Source organism: Scheffersomyces coipomensis, assembly GCF_036884675.1.
Source record: "Scheffersomyces coipomensis strain NRRL Y-17651 chromosome Unknown DFJ63scaffold_1, whole genome shotgun sequence".
NCBI classification, from domain to species: domain Eukaryota; kingdom Fungi; phylum Ascomycota; class Pichiomycetes; order Serinales; family Debaryomycetaceae; genus Scheffersomyces; species Scheffersomyces coipomensis.
Window position 1 is genome coordinate 2,550,904 of NW_027042892.1, and position 20,915 is coordinate 2,571,818.

General features: G+C 32.8%; 8 protein-coding genes across 8 annotated transcripts; 5 read left to right on the forward strand and 3 right to left on the reverse strand. All coding sequences in view use genetic code 12, as the record gives it.

Moving 5' to 3' along the window:
- Window positions 1–167: 167 nt before the first annotated feature.
- MSB1 (Msb1p) lies at window positions 168–3,767 on the forward strand (the record flags this gene model as incomplete). The annotated part of the gene is made up of 2 exons (XM_064904620.1): window positions 168–2,613; window positions 3,151–3,767. The coding sequence occupies 2 exons, from the start codon at window positions 168–170 to the stop codon at window positions 3,765–3,767; spliced, it is 3,063 nt and encodes a 1,020-aa protein (XP_064765293.1).
- A 69-nt stretch (window positions 3,768–3,836) lies between these two features.
- On the reverse strand, window positions 3,837–6,550 carry CTN1 (carnitine O-acetyltransferase). The gene has a single exon (XM_064908835.1). The coding sequence runs from the start codon at window positions 6,359–6,361 to the stop codon at window positions 4,037–4,039; it is 2,325 nt and encodes a 774-aa protein (XP_064765294.1). The 5' UTR covers window positions 6,362–6,550; the 3' UTR covers window positions 3,837–4,036.
- A 997-nt stretch (window positions 6,551–7,547) lies between these two features.
- Window positions 7,548–10,088, reverse strand: CIS2 (gamma-glutamyltransferase; the record flags this gene model as incomplete). Its single annotated transcript, XM_064907378.1, has 2 exons — window positions 7,548–9,418; window positions 10,064–10,088. The coding sequence occupies 2 exons, from the start codon at window positions 10,086–10,088 to the stop codon at window positions 7,548–7,550; spliced, it is 1,896 nt and encodes a 631-aa protein (XP_064765295.1).
- A 412-nt stretch (window positions 10,089–10,500) lies between these two features.
- DFJ63DRAFT_282040 (uncharacterized protein) lies at window positions 10,501–12,960 on the forward strand (the record flags this gene model as incomplete). The annotated part of the gene is made up of 1 exon (XM_064904624.1): window positions 10,501–12,960. The coding sequence occupies one exon, from the start codon at window positions 10,501–10,503 to the stop codon at window positions 12,958–12,960; it is 2,460 nt and encodes an 819-aa protein (XP_064765296.1).
- Window positions 12,961–13,692: 732 nt separating this feature from the next.
- On the forward strand, window positions 13,693–15,704 carry DFJ63DRAFT_317173 (uncharacterized protein). The gene has a single exon (XM_064906784.1). It carries the CDS (start codon window positions 13,912–13,914, stop codon window positions 15,613–15,615), a length of 1,704 nt encoding a protein of 567 aa, XP_064765297.1. The 5' UTR covers window positions 13,693–13,911; the 3' UTR covers window positions 15,616–15,704.
- CNS1 (HSP70/90 family co-chaperone) lies at window positions 15,705–17,066 on the forward strand. The gene has a single exon (XM_064906785.1). The coding sequence runs from the start codon at window positions 15,846–15,848 to the stop codon at window positions 17,022–17,024; it is 1,179 nt and encodes a 392-aa protein (XP_064765298.1). The 5' UTR covers window positions 15,705–15,845; the 3' UTR covers window positions 17,025–17,066.
- DFJ63DRAFT_38932 (uncharacterized protein) lies at window positions 17,051–19,706 on the reverse strand. Its single transcript, XM_064908841.1, has one exon. It carries the CDS (start codon window positions 19,484–19,486, stop codon window positions 17,078–17,080), a length of 2,409 nt encoding a protein of 802 aa, XP_064765299.1. The 5' UTR covers window positions 19,487–19,706; the 3' UTR covers window positions 17,051–17,077.
- Window positions 19,707–20,915, forward strand: DFJ63DRAFT_38931 (uncharacterized protein). The gene has a single exon (XM_064908840.1). The coding sequence runs from the start codon at window positions 19,928–19,930 to the stop codon at window positions 20,837–20,839; it is 912 nt and encodes a 303-aa protein (XP_064765300.1). The 5' UTR covers window positions 19,707–19,927; the 3' UTR covers window positions 20,840–20,915.

The following is a 20,915-nucleotide window of genomic DNA, read 5'->3' on the forward strand; positions in this document are numbered from 1 at the left end:
TTACGTGTATTGAACCTTGTTAAACCGTGTCAAACACTTCATTTATTCATTACAAACAAATCTCACCGATCACGTCAGACCACAAATCAAATTGTTGCAATTTTTCGCCAGATGAATCAATAGTTACATCCAAACTATAACAACAACAACAAAACTACCATAACAATATGTCGAAATCAAAACCTCTCCCTGATAGGTTTGATCTTCCCAAACTACCCGATCAAATCAATAATGATATCATATATAATCTAACTTCAGGTATCATCAAACCTGATCAATTCTCAAAGAAGAAATTAAAAGCAATACTACATCTTATAACGATCGAATTAAAGAATAGAGGAGGTACAAAGACTCCTCATATCTTCCTCCCATTCCGATCCAAGATCAATGATGAGAACCTCGAACTATTCTTATCAAAGGTATATCCAAATGGTGAACTAATCGATATAGAAAATGATGATGAATCAAAAGCTATGAGAATTGTGAAATCAACTGATGATTTCACATTGATCTGCGCTTTGAAATATCTTTGGACAAGATTACCCAATAATGAAATCATAGGTTGGGATGTTTATCTTGAATTCAAAAGACGTGAACAAGAAGCTGGATGTCCTAAGAATGCCTTTTTATCAATCATGCCCAAATGTCTTTCTTCTCCGGCGCATGCATCTATAGTATATGATTTCCTTGACTTATTAATCAGTATAACTTCTAATTCTCAATATAATTACTTAAGTGGTAGAAAAATTACAAAGATGGCATCTATATGGGCTTTCAATCCGATGTCAAAGTTAATTAAATCTCCATTTTATGATGCTACTGTCGATAAGGAATTCAATTTTAGTCAAGGTTTAGAATCTTGGAAGCCTTCTTCAAATGCTTTATTTCATTTATTATTATCATTTTTAAGAGCCATGTTACCAGAATCAGATTCCGAAACTCTTAAATTACCCAAGACTTTACAATCATTACTTATCACTAATACTTATCCTCCACCAGAAGAAGATGATGCTTTGAAATCAATGATAACTATCCCTTGTGTATGTATAGAATCAACTCGTCCTTCTTCCAACCCATATGAATTGATATCAAAGATAAGGCACAGTTTAAGTTTTGAAAAGAAAGATTCCTTCCATTCAATGGAGAATTTCACTATTCTTAAAAATGTGTTCCAAAAAGGATCCACTAAAGAAATCGTGGAAACTTTAACAGATGAATCTCGTCGTGTTTTAAATAGATTAACTGAAGAACCGATCGATTCAAAATATGCCTTATACCCTGGTTGGACCAGAAATACTGTTAGTGTGGATAAAGATATACCATTATTTTCTCAAATAGCCGTTAATGACGTTACTATCCAAGATTATTATATTTGGACATGGTTATCTACATTAGGATCGGATCAAATCTCCCAATTCAAACATCTTTTCGGCCGTTCAATTGTTATAGAAGCTCAATTTAAAGGATTTCAAAAATGGATTATCTTAACTGAAACCACCATGGATTCAAAACAATACCTTGAACATTTTGATTTAACAGATTCTGAAATTAATCATATCATGCCTCATAAAAGAGTGCCTTCTAATGAAAGTTATAAAACTAAAGAAATGCCATTACCTCCCTTACCTAATGAACTTGAAGAAGCAAGTGGACCTTTACCAAATATTAATTTCACAGATGAAGATTATAAACTTGATCTTGGAGAATTTAATGTAGATGATGGAGGTGAAGGAGATGAATATAGACAATATCAAGAATATCTTGATTTTAAAGATTTAGGTGATGATTTTGAAGAAAAAGCTCAAATTGTTGATCCAAGCCCACCTCCAAGAAATGCCAGAAGAGAGGAAAGAAGAAGACCTCCACCATTACAAAATTTAAAATTAAGAAATAATGATCATGAATTACCCCTTATACCACCTCAACCAAATAACGCTCAACGAGATTTACCACCTACTCCACCTTCTGAAAGAACTGATTTTTATGATAATCAATTTGAAAATCAAGATCCATATCAAGATTATGCCTTGTATGAACAACAAATTGAAAATCGTAGATCATCAAGTCAAGTTGTTCTTCCTAGAGATAATATTCCAATTGAAACTGATGATGTTCATAAAGCTAGACAAGCACAATTACAGTCTCCTATAAGTGATGATGGAGTGAAGAAAGCTCAAGAAGTTGATCCTGAAGAAGCAAAGAGATTGAAAGAAGAAAAGAAAAAGAAGAAACAAGAGAAGGAAAAGAAAAAGAAAGAGAAAGAACAAGCTAGAGCTATGGCTGCCGCCGCTGCCGCAGCAGCAGAAGCAGGATTCCCATCTGCAAATCAATTCGGATTCTTCCCTCCTGGTATGATGCCTGGTCCTATACCTGGTATGCCACCTCCACCATTCTTTGGCCAACCTCCAACATCTCCTACTGAATCTACTGGATCTACTGAATCAGGTGAAAAGAAGAAGAAGAAGAAAACCAAGAAGAAGAGAAGTTCAAGATCAGTATCGCCTAATAAGGAAAGAACTCCATTACCCGAGGAAGAGCAATCACAAGAATCACAACCAATTCCTGAACCTTATGAAGTCAATGAACCTATTCAACAAAGACAAGTGTCACCTAGTCATCATGAAATACCACAACCTCAAGTTAATGAAATTGATGAACCACCACCACGAAATGTTTACAGAGGAAGTGCTGGTTATAATACTTCTAATCCAAATGTATCATATTCGCAAGGTCAAAATCATTACGCCCCAGCAACAGATAGTGGTTCATCCGTTCCATCATTTACCACTGCCCCGAATAATGGATCGCATCTAAGTTTACCAGTTCCAACATCATATAATGAACCAGCGTCACCACCTCCACCAAGGAATCCAAATAGACAATCTTTAACTCCACCTCGTGAACGTAGATCGTCTAGACCAAATCAAAGTCCTGGTAGATTTCAATCACCTGAATATCAACAAAGACAGAGATCTCCTAATAATAAATCGGTTTCTCCAACTCGTAAGAGAGATGATCCTACTAGTTTACCACCACCACCGCCTGAAGCAGCACAACAACAAAGACAGGTATCACCACCACATCAACAACCTACTTCAAATGCATTAGGTCCAAACGCCAATGGAATTCCATTACCTGCTAGACCACAAGGTAGATCCCCACCACGTCCAGTTAACAATGGTGGTCCTTATCCTAAACCTGGTACTTCTCAACCACCAGCACCTCAGACACAGGGCTATCCAGCACCAGCACCACAAGGACATGCTCCAAAAGGATATCCTCCTCAATCATCATATCCACCTGCACCAGGACCTCAGGGTTATCATCCTCAAAGTTATCCACCACAAGGATATCCACCTGCACCAGCGCAAGGTTATCCCCCTCAGGGATACCCTCCACCAGCTCATGGATACCCTCCAGCACCAGCACCACAAGGCTATCCTCCACAAGGATATGCTCCTCATCCACCTCATGGTTATGCTCCTCCTCCACAAGGTTACCCACCACAAGGTTATCCGCCAGCCTCAAGACCACCACCACAAGGGTATCCACCTCAAGGATATCCACCCCAACCATATTACCCACCACCACAACAATACGATCCTAATGCTGCTGCAGGTAGTAGGAATCCAAGTGGTCCACCACCCCAAGCCCGGAATAATGCTATGATGATGGGTATACCCTCTGCATCTAAATTTAATAAAAATAAAGGAAATAATAAAGCCAGTTTAAGAGCTGCGTTTATCGAAGGTAGTTTTGGGATATAATGAAAAATAAAAGTAAATAGTTGTCTTTTTATAGAAGCTTTTTATATGGTTTGATAATTAATAATAAGTTACGTTATATATTAGAAGTTCATGTTGTTATAATGTATATTATGTATATAAATAAGTGAAATAAATAACTCGAATAAATAGATAAAAATAATAAGTAGTAATAAATAAAATAAATAAATAAAGGGTTGGCAAGGGTATCAAACCACTTAATAAATAGTCATGACGTTAAAAAATAAATAGTAGACATAAACATAGATAGATTAATATTCAGATAATCTTAATTTCTTACCGATTTCTCTTATGGAGAAACCTGAATTATTTCTATTCAAGAAAGGAGGTTCAGGAGAAGTACCTCTTGATTTAATATCATCTTCACCCATATCGAAATAACCGTACCCCCCTAAAAGAGTAGATAAATTAGATTGAGGTTTTGGTTGTTGTAATGAAGATGTAGAGATTTCCATAGTGGTGGAAGTAGCGGTGGTAACAGTTGCTTTAGTGATGGCTACTGCGGCGGCGTCATTGGCTACTTTAGCAGCTTTTTTCTTGATATTAACTTGTTTCCAAATTTGTTGGATTTCATTGAAATATGATTCTAAAGTGACTAAGAATCTTTGTGTTTGACGATGTTTGGAACTTGCACAGATTGAGATTGAATCATCTTTAATAATATATCCAATACCAAACCCATTAGCAGATACAGGACCGAAACCGAATAATCTTAAAGCAGGATTACCACAATTAGAAGTAGAAATGACGGTATTGTTTAATTTATCCCATCCTGAATCAGCAAAAACAGAAGGTAATTGTTTCAATGCGGTTGATACTGACGAGGATGATGATCTTTTACCATTGGATGAACTATTAACTATAGTGTTATCGGAAGAACTAGTATCATCATCTTCCACTAAGGTTGAAATCGACGATCTGGTATTCATTTCAGTAGCTTCGATATGTTCATCATCATCATCATCATGAGAATCAACATATCTTTTCCAAATACAGAACAAAGCATAAAGATGTCTATCAACCCCCTTCCCAACTGAACAACGTTTGGTTTGTTGACTATGTTGATTACAAGCATTAGCCAAGTACGTTAATTTATCTTCATTAGATACGGAAGAATCAAAGAATTTTCTCACGAATAAATTCGATTCAGAACTTACAGTTCTAATAGCTTCAGTTCTACCATGGAAGAATTGTTTAGTCATGGCTGGTTCATAAGTACATTCGACTTTCCCATACAAGGCGTAATAAGTGACTTGGAATGCCATTTGGACGAAAGCATCGGGACTGAATTTCATTTTTTTAATTTGGGTTGAACCGTAGTTTTTGAATTCAAGATGTTTGAATTCATTTTGATTGATTAAATCAGATAATCTTGTTTCACCAAATCTTAATGCTAATGATAAATCAGATGTCAATTCCCATTCTAATTTTCTTGGAACTGTGATTAATGGTTCTTCTGATGGTGAGATTGGTCTATCAGGATTATTATTAGTGTCTTTCCAAAGTGATGGAGAATTTGTATTGATTGATTTTGCAAAGGAAAGAATTGAATCAGTATAAATATCACTGACGAATCTTAAAACGGTATGTCCATCTACACCAGTATGTTCAAAATTGATTCCGGCTTTACCATTTTTTGTAATGATGATTTGTAATTTATCATACCATCTGTTAGTACAAGTACCAACTTGAATACCTTTATCTAAGATTGATAAACCACAAAGCATATTTTTGGATAATAAAGATAAATCATTAATCTCAATATCATCAAGACATAAGATGAATAAAGCTGAATCAATGATGGATAAGATTTCATTATTAGTTTGATTATTTGAAATTTGAGTATTTCTAATTCCTGCCCAAATTCTTCTATTTTCAGTAGTCAAGACTCCAAATGAAGATTTTGCAATATCAGATGCATCAGTAGTTAAAGAATCATGAATTATAGAAGTGAAATTAATGGATAAATCCAGTTCAGAAAGGATTAAATTATTTTGCAGATCCAATACATCAAACCAATAAAATTGAGATTTTGATAATACGACAATATGATTTGAATTAGCATCGGTTTGCATGATACAACCATTATGAGTTGGGATTCTTGATGCCCCAAATAATTTTGAATATTGATACATACAAAGAGGTTGACCATTTTTTAAGACGTCGGGTGATAATTGTTCATTTTTTAAAGCTTGAATGAATTTAAGGGAGGATAATGTTAATGAGGTTGCTCTTTTAACTTGAGGATCAGTATGATGATTATCATTATTGAAGGGATCATCTTCTAATAAGAAGAAAGGATTTAAATTCAATACCACTGGAGAATCATAATTTAAATAAGAATCATACCAAAATTGTTCAATATAACTATTTCTAGTCTTGGAGAAGTTTCTTAATTCTTCATCGAGATATTTCCCTGTTCCATTTTTAAGAAAAGTTTCCACAGCATGAATGGTTCTTTGATGTTCGATATCAGTTTGTAAAGGTTTTAAAACTTTTAAATAGTTGGCTAAAGTTTCATTTAAGTCTGGTATAGGTAATTTTTGCAACTCACCTTGATGAGAATAAGTTGTCATGATAGATAGTTATGTCTGTGTGTATGGAGGTTTGAAGTGAATGAAATAATAGTCTAATAGAAGATGTAAGGAGTATACAAGTATAACAACAAACTAAAGGGTCTAACTTTTATAAGTAGTTAAAATTAAAAGCAAAGCGTGAGTAAGTAAGTAAGAATAGGTAAATGTATATAGTGAAATACACCAAATATTCCTAGAACAAGGATATGAGATTATTTAAATAGGAAAGTTGAATTTGATATTGAATGAATTAAAAATTTCAAAAAAACTCCGGAATAGGTTGTGGTAGCTAAGCATTTTTTAACTATTACTATGTAACTATGTAACTGTTATTTTGTGGGGCAAAGATCATAATGTTTTTTTTAATGGAGTTTAATTTAGCCAATTAAATTTAAGTATTTAGGGAGTGAGAAAAAAAAAATTAAAATCTGGGGCAAAACAAGGAGCAAACTTACAGAAGATTTAGCGGGTACAGTGGGAAAAAATGAGTGAGTGGAACAAGGGAGAGAAAAAAAAAGAACGGTTACGCAGAAGGACATCAGTAAATTACAGTATGAACAAAACTCCGAGAAATTTTTATGTATTAATTTCTTTTTCTTGAACTCCGAAATATTTATTTGTCTGACCGTAATTAAATCAGACAATTTTTTAATTGTTTTTAGTGTTTCCATGGATGAGTGGGGCAAAGGATCCCCCACAAATTTTATTTTAAGATCATTCAAATTAAGTATTTTATTTTATTTTTGTACCACCTTAAAATTGAATTAAACAAGACAGGACAGGTCAAAATAAGACAGGATAGGGCAAGACAAATCAAATCAAGACAAATTCAAATTTAAGACTAGACCAAATCAAGTCCAATTTGAAGTGATGACTTTATCTAACTTAAGAAACCTTCTATAAGTCAATTGTTTTATATGTGTTTCATTATGGTTCTTAACTCAATTACAATGTCTCGATAACGGATACAAGTATCCTAGGTTAACCACATATCATAATTATTATCAATAATCCGGATCAAAGGCGTTAAGGTTCAAATCGCTTTTTGTACAACCGCTTGTACTGAAAAAAAAAAAAAAAAATAAATTATGGTGTCATTTATTACACTATCTAATCTTAATTGTTATCGTCTTTATCTATAAATTTTTAATCTATCCTATATTCTTGTAAGAGCATACTTCTCCTTCTAATATCCATCAGCCTTACCTCTTTTCCGCCAATAATCAGATACTCCTTCAATCAATCCAGTTTCAATATTTCGTTTTATACCATTCATAGCAGTTACTGCACCACTTATATAAAATTCATGACCTAAAGATTTCATCTTTTCAACTATCAGATTAGTGAATTCTTCTCCATACATGGTTAAATTCTCAATCATGATGAATTCAGGAATCAATTGATGATGAATCCTTGGAAAACTGATCGTATCTAATAGATTCAACTTTTGATAATATACTCTGATTATAGCTTGTAAGATTGCGGTAGTGATACGGGATCCACCCGCAGCTCCAATTAAGAAATCGGGGGTATGAGATGTAGAATTGATGATTATGGTGGGACTAGTAGAACTTAATGGTCGTTTATAACTATCAATGAAATTAAATATCGAAGGGGTTAAATTAAATGCATTTGATATATTGGGTTGACTAAAATCATCCATTTCATTATTAAGTATAATCCCTGTATGTGAATCATATACTAATGATCCAAATAAAAGATTAACTGTTGTAGTCATACTTACGGCATTATTATCTTCATCTAAAATACTGAAATGGGATGTACCTTGATTATTAACAAGATCATATTTTGGTTGATAATGAGTATAATTGAAAGTTTGAGAATCAGAATAACCTCCTTGTTGTAAAACTTCTTCAATCCAAGTTGTATCAGTATATTTATCAATTAAAGACTGAGCATATGTTTTATTAACATCTCCAAATTCACTTCGAATACTACCTAACCATTTAAAACTTTCAATTAATTTATGATTATATAATAAATCATCTTCAACCTTTTCTTTATTAATTACCAGTTCAAAGAATTTAAGTCCTGCCACTAAGGCTAATCCACTGGAAGCTCCATTTGAAGTGAATAATGTATAATTATCCTTCCCATTCAAGGAGAACTCAGTACTTATAGGGCGTTCAACCACAGCATCATACCTTGCGAAATCTTCAGCTTCGATAATCCCTCCAAATTGATGAATAATAGGTATCAAAGATTGAACTATAGGTCCGTTGGGATCATAAAATATAGCAGAAGAACCATTATTAGCAATCAATTCTAAAGTACGAGCATAATTTGGACGAGCAATAATATCACCTTGTTCAACTAAGGTGGTACATTCTTCATCTTTATAGATGAAATCCCAACATTTCTTTAAAGCAGGAATACGATTTAAAACTAATTCTTCTTCTTTAATCACCACATTTTCAAATACTTTTGAACATACAAAACCTTGTTCATTCAAAGTTATAACTGGTTCGATCAATTGTTTCCAAGTAAGATTTTTCAGACCATGATTATCGAATAATTTATATAATCCATGTAATTCACCAGGAACAGCAACGGCTAAACCACCCACTTTACTTAAGATTGGATATTTATCATACATATCTTTAAAAGCATGTTTAGGAGCCATTTCTCTGGCATCAATACTAATATAATCATCCCCATGTTTACTAACGATATATCCACCACCACCAATCCCAGAAGAATGAGAATTAATACTTCCAATACATAATGCGACTGTTACTGCTGCATCAGCTGCATTACCACCTTTCAAAAGAATTGATATCCCCATGGTTGAACAGACGGGGATATCACTTGCAACCATTGCTTTTGATCCAACTTTCAAATGTTCAGATGATGGATTTAGAGTGGGGACACCGATTCTATCATATAAGGGATCTTCAGTAGTATGGATCGATTGGAATAATAGATAAGGATCTTGTCTACCATTGATGGAAGTTAATTGAGTAAAAATATCATTGAATGGACGTGTTGACGATTTGAAGTGATAAAGTTGAAATATTACTAATGCAAGGATTGATACTGTGGAGATGATTTTAAAGGATGATCTAATTGATCTAGGTGAAATTGATGATGGAGATGATAAGGACTTTTCCTGAGACATGTTAGATCAGTAAAGGTATGACATAGAATAGGATAATTGATCTGTTGATAGATAGATCTGAAAAATTGATAAATGAATAGTAGTTTAAACTATACTGTGGACTGTATACTATTTAAACTGTGTAAAGTTGCGTTGTAGTAGTTGCTGCTTTGTAATGATGTAACTGAAAACTGTGGATACTTTAAAATGTTGTCGTCTTTTTTTTTGGTCTGACAGGAAATTAAAATCTGTCTGTTATTTTTTTTGTCTGTCTGTCTGTCTGATTTCTTATCTTTCTTTCTTTCTCTTTCTTTCTTTCTTATCTATTTTGTCTGATTGTTCTCTTGTGACAACAACAACAACAGCTTTAAATTATATAGTGTAATTCGATATTACCCCATACTTTTTTATATATTTATTATATTAACTATAGTCTATATTATTATATCATACCACATATATACTATATATCACAAATTAGTATCAATCAATATGATCATAAACTATGGACTATGGCTTTTATATTATATCCACAGTGTATACTTAAAGCATTTTAGATAAAGGATCCACGCCGCAGTACTAACATATCATATTATCAATTATAATCATATTTAATAATATAATACACCATTTAAATAAACAATTATTGATTGTCATCTACCATTACAATAGATTAACTCGTTGTTAACTTTAATAACCTACAATTTTTTAAACATATTTATACTTGTTATTATACATAATGTTACGGCTGGCCTTTAGTCCTGCACATAATTCAGTATTGCCGTAAAAAAAATTTTATTGACCCATCACCTCTTTTTGTCTATAGTAATTAATTTGTACAACGTAATTCAACTACTTGGCATATATTCAAAATATCAATTTTATCAACTGATATTATATTCATTCGTTTTATAGAAAATGGTAATTAGTATATGATATATCGTCAACCATGAATAATACTACTAATTCATCTTCAAAGTTGAACGATAATAATCCTTCTGATCATAATGATGATGCTCCCATGTATCAACCAAATCCTTTACCACGAGCTCAATCAGCTTCTTCATTAACTTATCATAGTTCTCAATACCCAAGGCCTCCTTTATCACCCTCAGCATATCCACCACCTACAAGTTATTCCCATCCATCTTCTCCTCCTCCTCCTATATCTGAAAAGGAAGATGATTTAATTAATAATATCTTACCTTCATATCATATGTTTCAATCAACTGTATCTAAAAATTTAACTTTAACCGATGAAAATTTTAATGTCGAACCTCCTATGTATGAAATGACTCCGGTAACTTCAGCTACACCAACTATACTATCAGTATCAGATTTAATCTCCCCCACTGAATCATCTAATAATAGTGTTGATCATTTCCCATTCCCGTCCATACCCGAAGAATCAGAATATCAAAATCATCATCATCAACATCCAATTGATCCAAATGACGAATCAACTTTCAATCAAGATTCAGCTGAGATTTGGGAAAACACCATCCTTGCTAATGTCCATAAATTATCCAATATTTCCAAATTAAAAAATAGTCCAACGGCAGATTTAGATATAAATATAACCGTTACTGAGAAAATTTGTCAAAAGGGGATAAAACCAACCATCATAGATATATCCGATAAAGAATTCAAACAAGGAGATTATATTCATGGATATGTCACCATCATTAATAAATCAGATAAACCCATCCCCTTCGATATGGTATATGTCGTATTTGAAGGAACGTTAACCATTCTTGATAATAATAATGGAGTATTAGATACATCAAAACCATTGTCAGTGTTTAAATTCTTGAATATGTTAGATTTATTCGCATCTTGGTCATACGCTAATATTGATCGTTTAGTGACTGATAATGGTGATCCTCATGATTGGTGTGATGGTGAGACTGATCCTTATGATAATACGGTGTTATCGATCGATGTTAAACGATTGTTTCAACCGAATGTTACGTATAAACGATTTTTCACGTTTAAAGTTCCTGATAAATTATTAGATGATATTTGTGAAGATCATGGATTAATAAGACATTGTGATTTACCTCCTAGTTTAGGAATTTCAAGAAATTCATTACCAGCATCAGTATTAATGGCTCATAAAGAGTCTCGAATTAGAGATTTAACTTTTATTGATAGTGCGATAACTTATAGTGTTGATGCGAGAATCATCGGTAGATCTCATGATTATAATTATTTAATGGAAGAACGGGATCGATATATCATTGCTAAGGATGCCGTATGTCCCATCAGAGTCATCCCTACTAATAATGAAGATATTTATAATAAGAAAGCAATCTATGAAGAATCAAAATTATTCTATAAGGCATTTCATGATTTAATTAAAGAGAAAGTTGATTTTGCGGAAGATTTATTAAATGTTTCAACTCAATCTCGAGGTGGATTATTCAATTTAACCCCTCAAAGTTCAAGAGATTCTTTAACTCCAAGTATATCGAATTCCAATGGGAATATTCATAAATTACGTCAATTATATCAAATTGCCGATATCAATTATTTAAATGAAAATGTTAAATTGAAAAAATCAGATCATAAACAATTCGATGATGATTATTATCAATATTTATTACCGTTTAAGAAGAAGTCTTTAACAGGGAATGTTAAGATTTTAGGAGTATTATCATTATCATCTCCTAAAACGATATATCTGGTAGATTATATCCCACCGATCAAATTCAGAGATCCAGCTAAAACATATAGTACACAAATAACCATTCCATTAGAGTTATCTTATGTGATTGAAAGTCTTGGTGGAAGTGGAAGTAGTAGCGGTCTTGGTTCATCAAGTAAAGTTCAATTCCCAGAAATAAAATCATTACATGTGGAATTGGTGGTACTCACCATCAAATCGAAGAAGTATCCTATTCCGATCGAATTCAATCATGATTTATGTTTCAAAGATCGTGAGATCTCATCTTCGAAAAATCAAGAGATTGATAATTTCGATAATATCGTTACGAAACAATATAATACCTACGTCACTAAGATCAGTCATATTATTAAAACTTTAGGAAATGATTTAATCAAATTCGAAACGAAATTATATAAAGATATCCGAGCCTTATCCCAATTACAAACGAAATACATTAATTTATCAATTGTTGATTTTGATCTTTTTTCAAGACATGATAATACTAGTCTTGGATTACAAAAACTGATTAAAACAATCCCATGGGAACATGAAACAATCTCCAACTCAACCACTTCAACTGTCAATAATCATAGTCTCTACTCTAAGAAGTTTGAAATTAAATTAGATTTATCGAATTGTCATTTAAAAGGTATGGAAGCTTTACATAATCAAGCTGGATTTGATTATCTTACTTTAGTACCTAATTTCCAAACCTGTCTTATCTCGAGATTATATTATTTTAAAATCACGGTGAAGTTAATGAATGGTGAATCCTTGATTGTGAATGTCCCCTTATCAATTGAAAGAAATTAGATATTATATACATATACATACATAGACCAAACAATTAGACGTTATAAACATATTTATTGGCTTAGAAAATAAAATGTAACGAGCGGCTGAAAAAAAAGAATAAAACTCGCGCCCAATTTGGATGTGACCCATAAAATTTAATTTTGTAAGTCCCCACCCAACCGAATGGTCTAATCTTTTGAATATCACTTGGCTGTATCACTATCATCATCAGCAAGGCCAATAGCATCGATATAGATCAAGGTGGTAACGATGGATGATAGGAATAAATTCAATCTAAGACTTTCGTCTTTATCCATACGAAATACCGACTCGGAACCAGGGGATGGAAGTTCTAATAGTAGTAGTAGCAACATTGACGAACGTGTTCAAGATAACTCCAACAATGGTACAAATATTGATATGGATGACGCTGAACAGAGTTTGTTGAGTATTTTACCTTCTTATCATATGTATCAATCCACGATATCGAAAAATCTAACTCCTACCCGTGAAGATCGAAGAGGTAATCCTCCTAGTTATGAATTAGCACCTCAAAGTTCTAATAACTCGTCAGTGGTTGATTATTTCGAAGGAGTTTCGTTACCTACTACTCCTGAATTATCTCCTACTTTTGCAGGATTTCCCATGGATAGTGCTGGAGTCAGTATCGATAGTGCAATGAATAACCATACCCATACCCATAATGATGATAATGATAATAATGATAATGATGATGAAAACTGGTCAAATACCATAGTTGAAAATGCCCATAAATTAAAGAGGTTAACTTCAACCAATAAAGAAATATCAAAATCTTTACTAATAGAAACTGTATTGACTGAATCCATTGGGAAGATTGGTAAAGTTCCGAAGAAAATAGATCCACTATCATGTGAATTTAAACAAGGTGACTACATTTATGGTTACGTATTAGTAACCAACAAGACTAACGAGGATATTCCATTTGATATGTTTTCGGTCATTCTTGAAGGATGTGCTATATTCAATAGTAATAGAAATAATATCGTGTCTCAAAATTCTCATGTCGTTAGATTCTTAACTATGTTTGATTTTAATGCATCTTGGAATGATGCCAATCTTGATAGATTGATTACTGATCATAATAATCCTTATGTACCTTCGAATGCTCTTGATCCGGTGGATAACACTTACGTTCAATTAAATCATAAGAAAATATTTCAACCAAACGTCACATATAAAAAATTCTTTACATTTAAATTACCTGAAAAATTACTTGATTGTACTTGTTATCATGGATTCGTCAAGCATTTACAATTACCACCAACATTAGGGATCTCAAGATATGAAATAATAACGAATTTAAGACGAAAGTGGAAATCTAAAGATAATGAACCACCTAATCCTATTTTAGATCCCGATCATCCTTCTTATAGATTTGCTTCTTTGGCTAATGATTTTGCTCCTACTGATTCTTCCATAAGTTATAGTATAAGTGCTAGAGTCATTGGTAAAGCTTCTGATTATAAATCTTTATGTAAGCAACAAATAATAAATGCCAATGAAGATGAGTATGTGGTAGCTAATGAAGATTATTGTTATTTGAGAGTTATACCGTCTACAAATTCAATATTTGAACTTAATCGTTCTATGATTGATGAAGAAGCTAAACTGTTTTATATTAATTTGAAACAAAGAATAGAAGAAAAATTAGAATTAGGAAAACAATTATCCTCGATTCCACTTGAAGAAAGACTTTCAGGTCCAACTCCTCCTCCATTAGAACCAACTGCTAGTGCATTAGAAATTTCAAAGATGGAGCAGTCATATTATTCTAAAATCAGGAAAGCAAATGGTCATCATAATAATGGGTTTTATGAAGTGTTTTTACCTCATAGAAAAAAAGTTGTATTTGGACCTTCAAAAGTATTAGGGTTGATTGCATTCACAACTCGGAAAACTACATATAGAGTGGATTATACTTCATTATCAAAATTTAACACCACGAATAAGCCTTTACTGTCTGGATCTAAGATAAGTATACCATTGGAAATTACTTATGTTCCTACTGGTTCATCATTGAATAATATACCCGAATTTAAAAAGATCACGGTTGATTTAATGATATTAACCATCAAGTCAAAGAGATTACCTATACCGTTGGTATTCTTACCAGAAATGTTATTTGAGAATTCTCAAAAGGAATCAGATAATTTTGATGTGATTACTATTAAAAGATTTCAAAAGTACGCTATGGATCTTTCCAAATTACTTAAAGAATTCGGTGAATCATTACAAGTTGAAAAAGATCTTATTTATGATCTCAAATGTTTAGCTAATTTATCCACCAAATATGATGTATTAAAATTACCGAACGTTTCATATAGTGCTCCTGATTCGAATGTTAATAACACATTGCTTTCTTCAATCCCATGGCAGAAAGAAAATTTGCATTCATCTTCAGAACTGAGTGTACGTCATTTCAAAAAGTTCAACTTAAATCTAGATATTGCTGATGCCATACCAGCACCTTCCTCCACACCAGGTTCAAGTGAGTTCTGTTTAGTTCCAGATTTCCAATTTTGTTGTTTATCAAGGTTATATTATTTGAAATTAACTTTGAAAACACAAGCAAATGAAAAGATTAATTTACATGTTCCCTTAGTACTCCAAAGATCTAACGGAAAGCAGTAAACTTGTATAAAGCATATAATAGAATAGAAATTTATAGATACATGTAGATATAGATAATATTAGTGTTAACGTATTTTCTTTTTTTGCAACTGTAGAGATTCTTCTGGAACCATTTTTGGTGATTCACCGATATTTTCTACCATCTCATTTTAATTTTTTTTATTTTAAATTTTTTTTTCACAGATCGCTAATTGCAAATAGATGTTTATAAGCTAACAGAATATTCAACCATGAGTACTTCAGGACTTACAGAAGATGAGCTTCAGGATAAGCTTATATCTGAATGGGAAAAATTAAGATATACCCCTAAAGCTGGTGAACCAGCCTTACCTCCACAATTATCTGACTTTGCAGAAAAGACTACTGAAGATGTGATGAAAGAATTGAATAGACTTCCATTTTTCATGACTGAATTAGATGAAACTGATGGTGAAGGCGGTGAGAATACTACACTTGAAGCATTGAAGAGTTTGGCATATGATGGGGAACCTCATGAAATTGCTGGTAATTTTAAGAATCAAGGTAATGATGCTTATAAAACCAAACAATATAAAGTCGCAATTGAATTTTATACTAAAGGTATTGAAGTTGATTGTGATGATAAAGTCATAAACGCTGCATTATATTCTAATAGAGCAGCTTGTAATCTTGAGTTGAAGAATTACAGACAATGTATAGAGGATTGTAAGAAAGTTTTAGCAATCGATGAAAAGAATGTGAAAGCATGTTTCAGAACTGGTAAAGCTTTCTTTGCTGTTAATAGATCTGAAGAAGCATCTCAAATATTACAGTATGGTTTATCATTTGATCCTGAAAATAAAGATTTCAAAGGTTTATTGGAAACTGTTATAAAGAAACAAAAACAAATAGAGGAAGCAAAATTAAAGAAAGAAAGAGAACTAGAGGAAAAGAAAATGAAACAACTGATATTAGAAAATTCCATTAAATTAAGACATTTCACCATTATAAAATCATCAAGACCAGCAGAAATGTTAGAAGACGCCAAGTTACGTTTAGAAGATCCTTTAGATCATGAATCCCAATTAATATTCCCTGCTATGTTAATATATCCATCTATTGATGAATTCGATTACATAGCTGAAATAAGTGAATTATCAACTCCAATTGAAATCTTGGAAATGATATTGGATAGACCTCGTGAATGGTTTGAAGATCCAAAACATAAGGATTTCACTGTAAAGAAATTGGAATGTTATATGGAAACTCAAACTGGTGGTTTAATCAAAGTAGGAAAGAAAATGGCTATCAATAATGTTTTAATGAATGATAAACCAGTTGCTCCATTGTTCGATAATGGTTTAAGATTATTTGTGGTTCCTAAATCAGAATCAGCAGAATGGCTCTCAAAATGGTCAAAAGAAGCAGCTTTAGCTAAGCGTAAACAGTAAATATTATAGATTACACATTACTCAATACATAATAATACATAAGGTTCGTTTATTTATTTATATCCCATTTCTATAGCATATTCTCTCTCTTCCTTCCTTCGTTGTTTTTCATCCGGCGACATATCGGGAGATTGTTTGCCTCTTAATATTGAAGCCTGTGTATCGAATATATCCTCTATAACAAGCTTCGGTACTTCACCAAACACTGTGGCAGGATTGATTTCCTTGTTTTGAAGTACAATCCTACGTAATTCAGGTGTACTTCCCCAGGACTGAAGAATTTTCTTACTCTTATTTGACGAATTATCTTCTTCATCAGTAAGAATATCGGGCAATGTTTCAGCTGTGTACGTTTTTCTTCTAGGAGTCAGTGGATTACTTTGTGGATATAAAATCGGCATGGATTTGAAAGTGGTTCTTCTCTCTGAAGCTGAAGATTTGCTATCATATGTTTGCTTTTTGTTGCTTGTAACTCTTGATGGGGTTTTCTCTTCTCTGAGAAGTTTTCTTCTCTTTGAACTATCAGTGGGTTTGATATTATATCCTCTTGCAGCATCTGGTAAAGCAACTGCATTACCAATATCCCTTCTAGCACTTGCCTTTTCGTTTACTCTTTTAGCTGACTTTGGCTCTACCGAGTCTAGTTTCTCTTTAGGTTGAGTATCTGATTTTAATGACGCTATTTTTGCAGTATGATTTACTGATATGAGTATTTTCTGTCTTGGTTTTGAAGCTGCCGCTTCACTTCTTTCAGCCATAAGAGATTTCTTCTTTAAAGATGGAATACTTCCTGAATCCAATTTTGGGATTGATCCATCATCTAAGTTCAGTAATCCTGATTTTACTGGGGATGGAGCATGAGATAATGGTAGTCTTCGGTTCAGTTGAGGTGGTTTCTGTAATTTGAATTGTGGATTTGATGAATTTAAAGTTGTAGTTAAGAATCTGTTCTTAGTATTCACAGGCTCGGCTTTTTTCAATTCTGAATTCTTGGTAGCTATCAGAGATCTATATTTAGCAGCGCTTGAACTTGTAGGAGCACTTAGTCTATTAATTAAATTCATTTCTTCTTCCTTCACTGGAGAACTAGAATACCTCTCAAGCGAAGTTGTTGGCGATCTAGAAGATTTGCTTCTATATGGCGATATACTTCTAGATCTTGATATAGCTCTACTTGGAACCGATATTGGTGATTTAAACTCAGGAGATTTCAGTCTACTAGTTTTGGAAGTACCTATACTTGTTGGTGAATTTCTGCTAGTTAATCTTGATGATATAGGAGTAGATGAACCTTCCGGACTTGTTATTTCTTGAACATTTGTTTCAACTTTGATCTTCTCATGATGCAGAAGTCTTGGTATCTTACTTTCCAGTAATAACGTTTTAGAATGTTGTGTTATCTCTTTCAGTGAAGCAGTAATTTGTGGAATGCTTGATTTTACTGCATCATGGTGTGATGATTTTAATTGATTTGATTCCAGTTTCGATAGTATATCACTTTTTATATCTATTTCGGTAGTTTCTTCTTTACTTGATCCTGCAGCAAATGGTCTTTTAGATAAAGGAATCTTAACTGGTGACATGGAAAAGTTATAATCTAATGTTTCAGTTTCAGTGAGTTGTTTATCATTGGCTTTTGCACTAATTTCAACAGGTTCATTTTGAACAATACTTGCAGTTTCCATTCTTGATTCAACATCCAATCTATCATAAACTCTCAGACTGCCATTCTTTGAACGACCAACCGATTTTCTTTTGGATGTAGCAGTGACAGTGATTGGTTCTCTAGCAGGAAGAGAAACAAATAATGAACTTCTCTTTGGTGTGATTGCTGATTTTCTTGAAGTATATGACTTGTTGATTGATTCTGGTATGATTTCTTCTTTCTTGTTTTCATCTTCTGAACTTAGTTGGCTTTCTGGTTTAAAGAAAGTATTACCAAGAGCGGTCTTATCAGCAATACTTTTCCGTATAGCTTTACTGATAGCTTGAAATGAATCATCTGCACCACCATCTTCAATGGTTGGTTCTGTATCAACAACTGGAATAGTTGTTTTTGAAACAGTGGTTTGAACTTCCAAATTCAGTATATCTTCGACAACCTTTTCCATTTCTTTTTCCTCCTCTTCAGCAGCCAAATTGTCTTCATTAATGCTTTCCATTGTTTGATCTTGTTCTTCTTTCTTTTGTCGTATAGGTGAGAATGTAGATGTATTTCTGGAAATCCGATCCAGTATGAAATCATTAAGTTTCTCTTCATCATCGTTGAGTTGCATTACTTTCTTCATAAATGAATTCAAATCATCTTGATACAGTTGAAAATCATGAAAATGTGATTCACTATTAGTTAAAACGTTTTCATAATGAGCAGACATCTCTTTGGAAAGCCACTTGGACGATCCAGGGACTAGTTGAGTTTTACTCTTCTTGACGGCATTGATGGCCCACAGTCGAGAACTCATTGAATCATGTATGTATTAAGTTGTCTAGTTTAAGCTATAATTGATTCAAGTATAATAAATCTTCACAACGCGATTGTTTAAATGGTAAATAGTACTGTGTGCAGGATATTTATATTTATGTATGGGATAGTGTCATGAACAATGAAGTGTTTGGCTGAAAAACAGTTCCTCCTAGCTTAAATGTATTGGATAGAGAATCACAACTACTTAATAATCACAAACTTTCCATTTTGAAAGCTCAGAGTTATATAAGTGGTGTTTCCTGTGAAAATAAGTGTGTATGGTGATGATAATTTGGCTGGTGGTTTGTTTTGTATTTACTGTCGCACGAACTTTCTCCTCTCTTCAAAATTGAGTTGGGGTAAGTTTAAAGATAATGACCCTTCATATGAGATAAGTGTCTTACATTCCTAACATTGCATTCGTTCATCACACATACACATGATGATACACTCACTTCTAAACCTATACTCCAGAGAAGAGGATACCTGTTCGGTGTTCGAAGGAGCATCTACTGTCAACTTAATTTTCCTGATCTTTATAACTATCGGTATCATAGTTAGTTATTTGCCTCAATATCATAGAATCTATCAAAAGAAAACATCAGAAGGATTATCAACCAACTTTTTATTATTAGGGTCATGTTCTGCCATATTCACGTTAACTAATATCATATTGGTAAGTTCTACTGCTCGTTATTGTTGTTTTAGTGGAGCTCTAAGTAGATTCAATTGTATTAATTCCCAACTTAATTTAATCCAAATAGGCATACAATGTACATGTGCCATATTAATATTGATATTTGTCTTGTTAATAACTAGACATTCATTAAAACAAGATAAAGAAGAGTTTCAAAGAATCATCGTGGTGAGTAAATTCGTTACACTTCATGGAATACTTTCACTTATTCAAATTGTGATTGGATTATCATCCAACAAAAACATACTTTACTCCATTGCCAGTGTGAATGGGTTATTATCGACATTATTAACTGTGGTGAAATATGTTCCGCAAATTCATACGACGTATGTGTTGAAACATCCAGGTACTTTATCAATTGGAATGATGTGCATTCAAACCCCAGGTGGGTTTATATTTACTGCTACTTTGTTCTTTACTAAAGGATCTCATTGGAGTTCTTGGGTATCATATTTAGTAGCAGCTTTAATGCAAGGAGCTTTATTAACTCTTTGTATTTATTATGAATACTTTGCTAAAGACGGTGCTAATGCTGAAGAGTTAGAAAGAAGAGCAGTGGAAAGAATAATAGAAGAAAATTTACATGATGATGATACTGTTCCCAATACTAATAATGAATTAAGAACTAGTAGTAGAGATCCATTACTTGAATAGATGTATAGTAATATTAAAATATATATATATATAACATGTAACATGCAATTGATTATATAATACACATTTTTTAGCT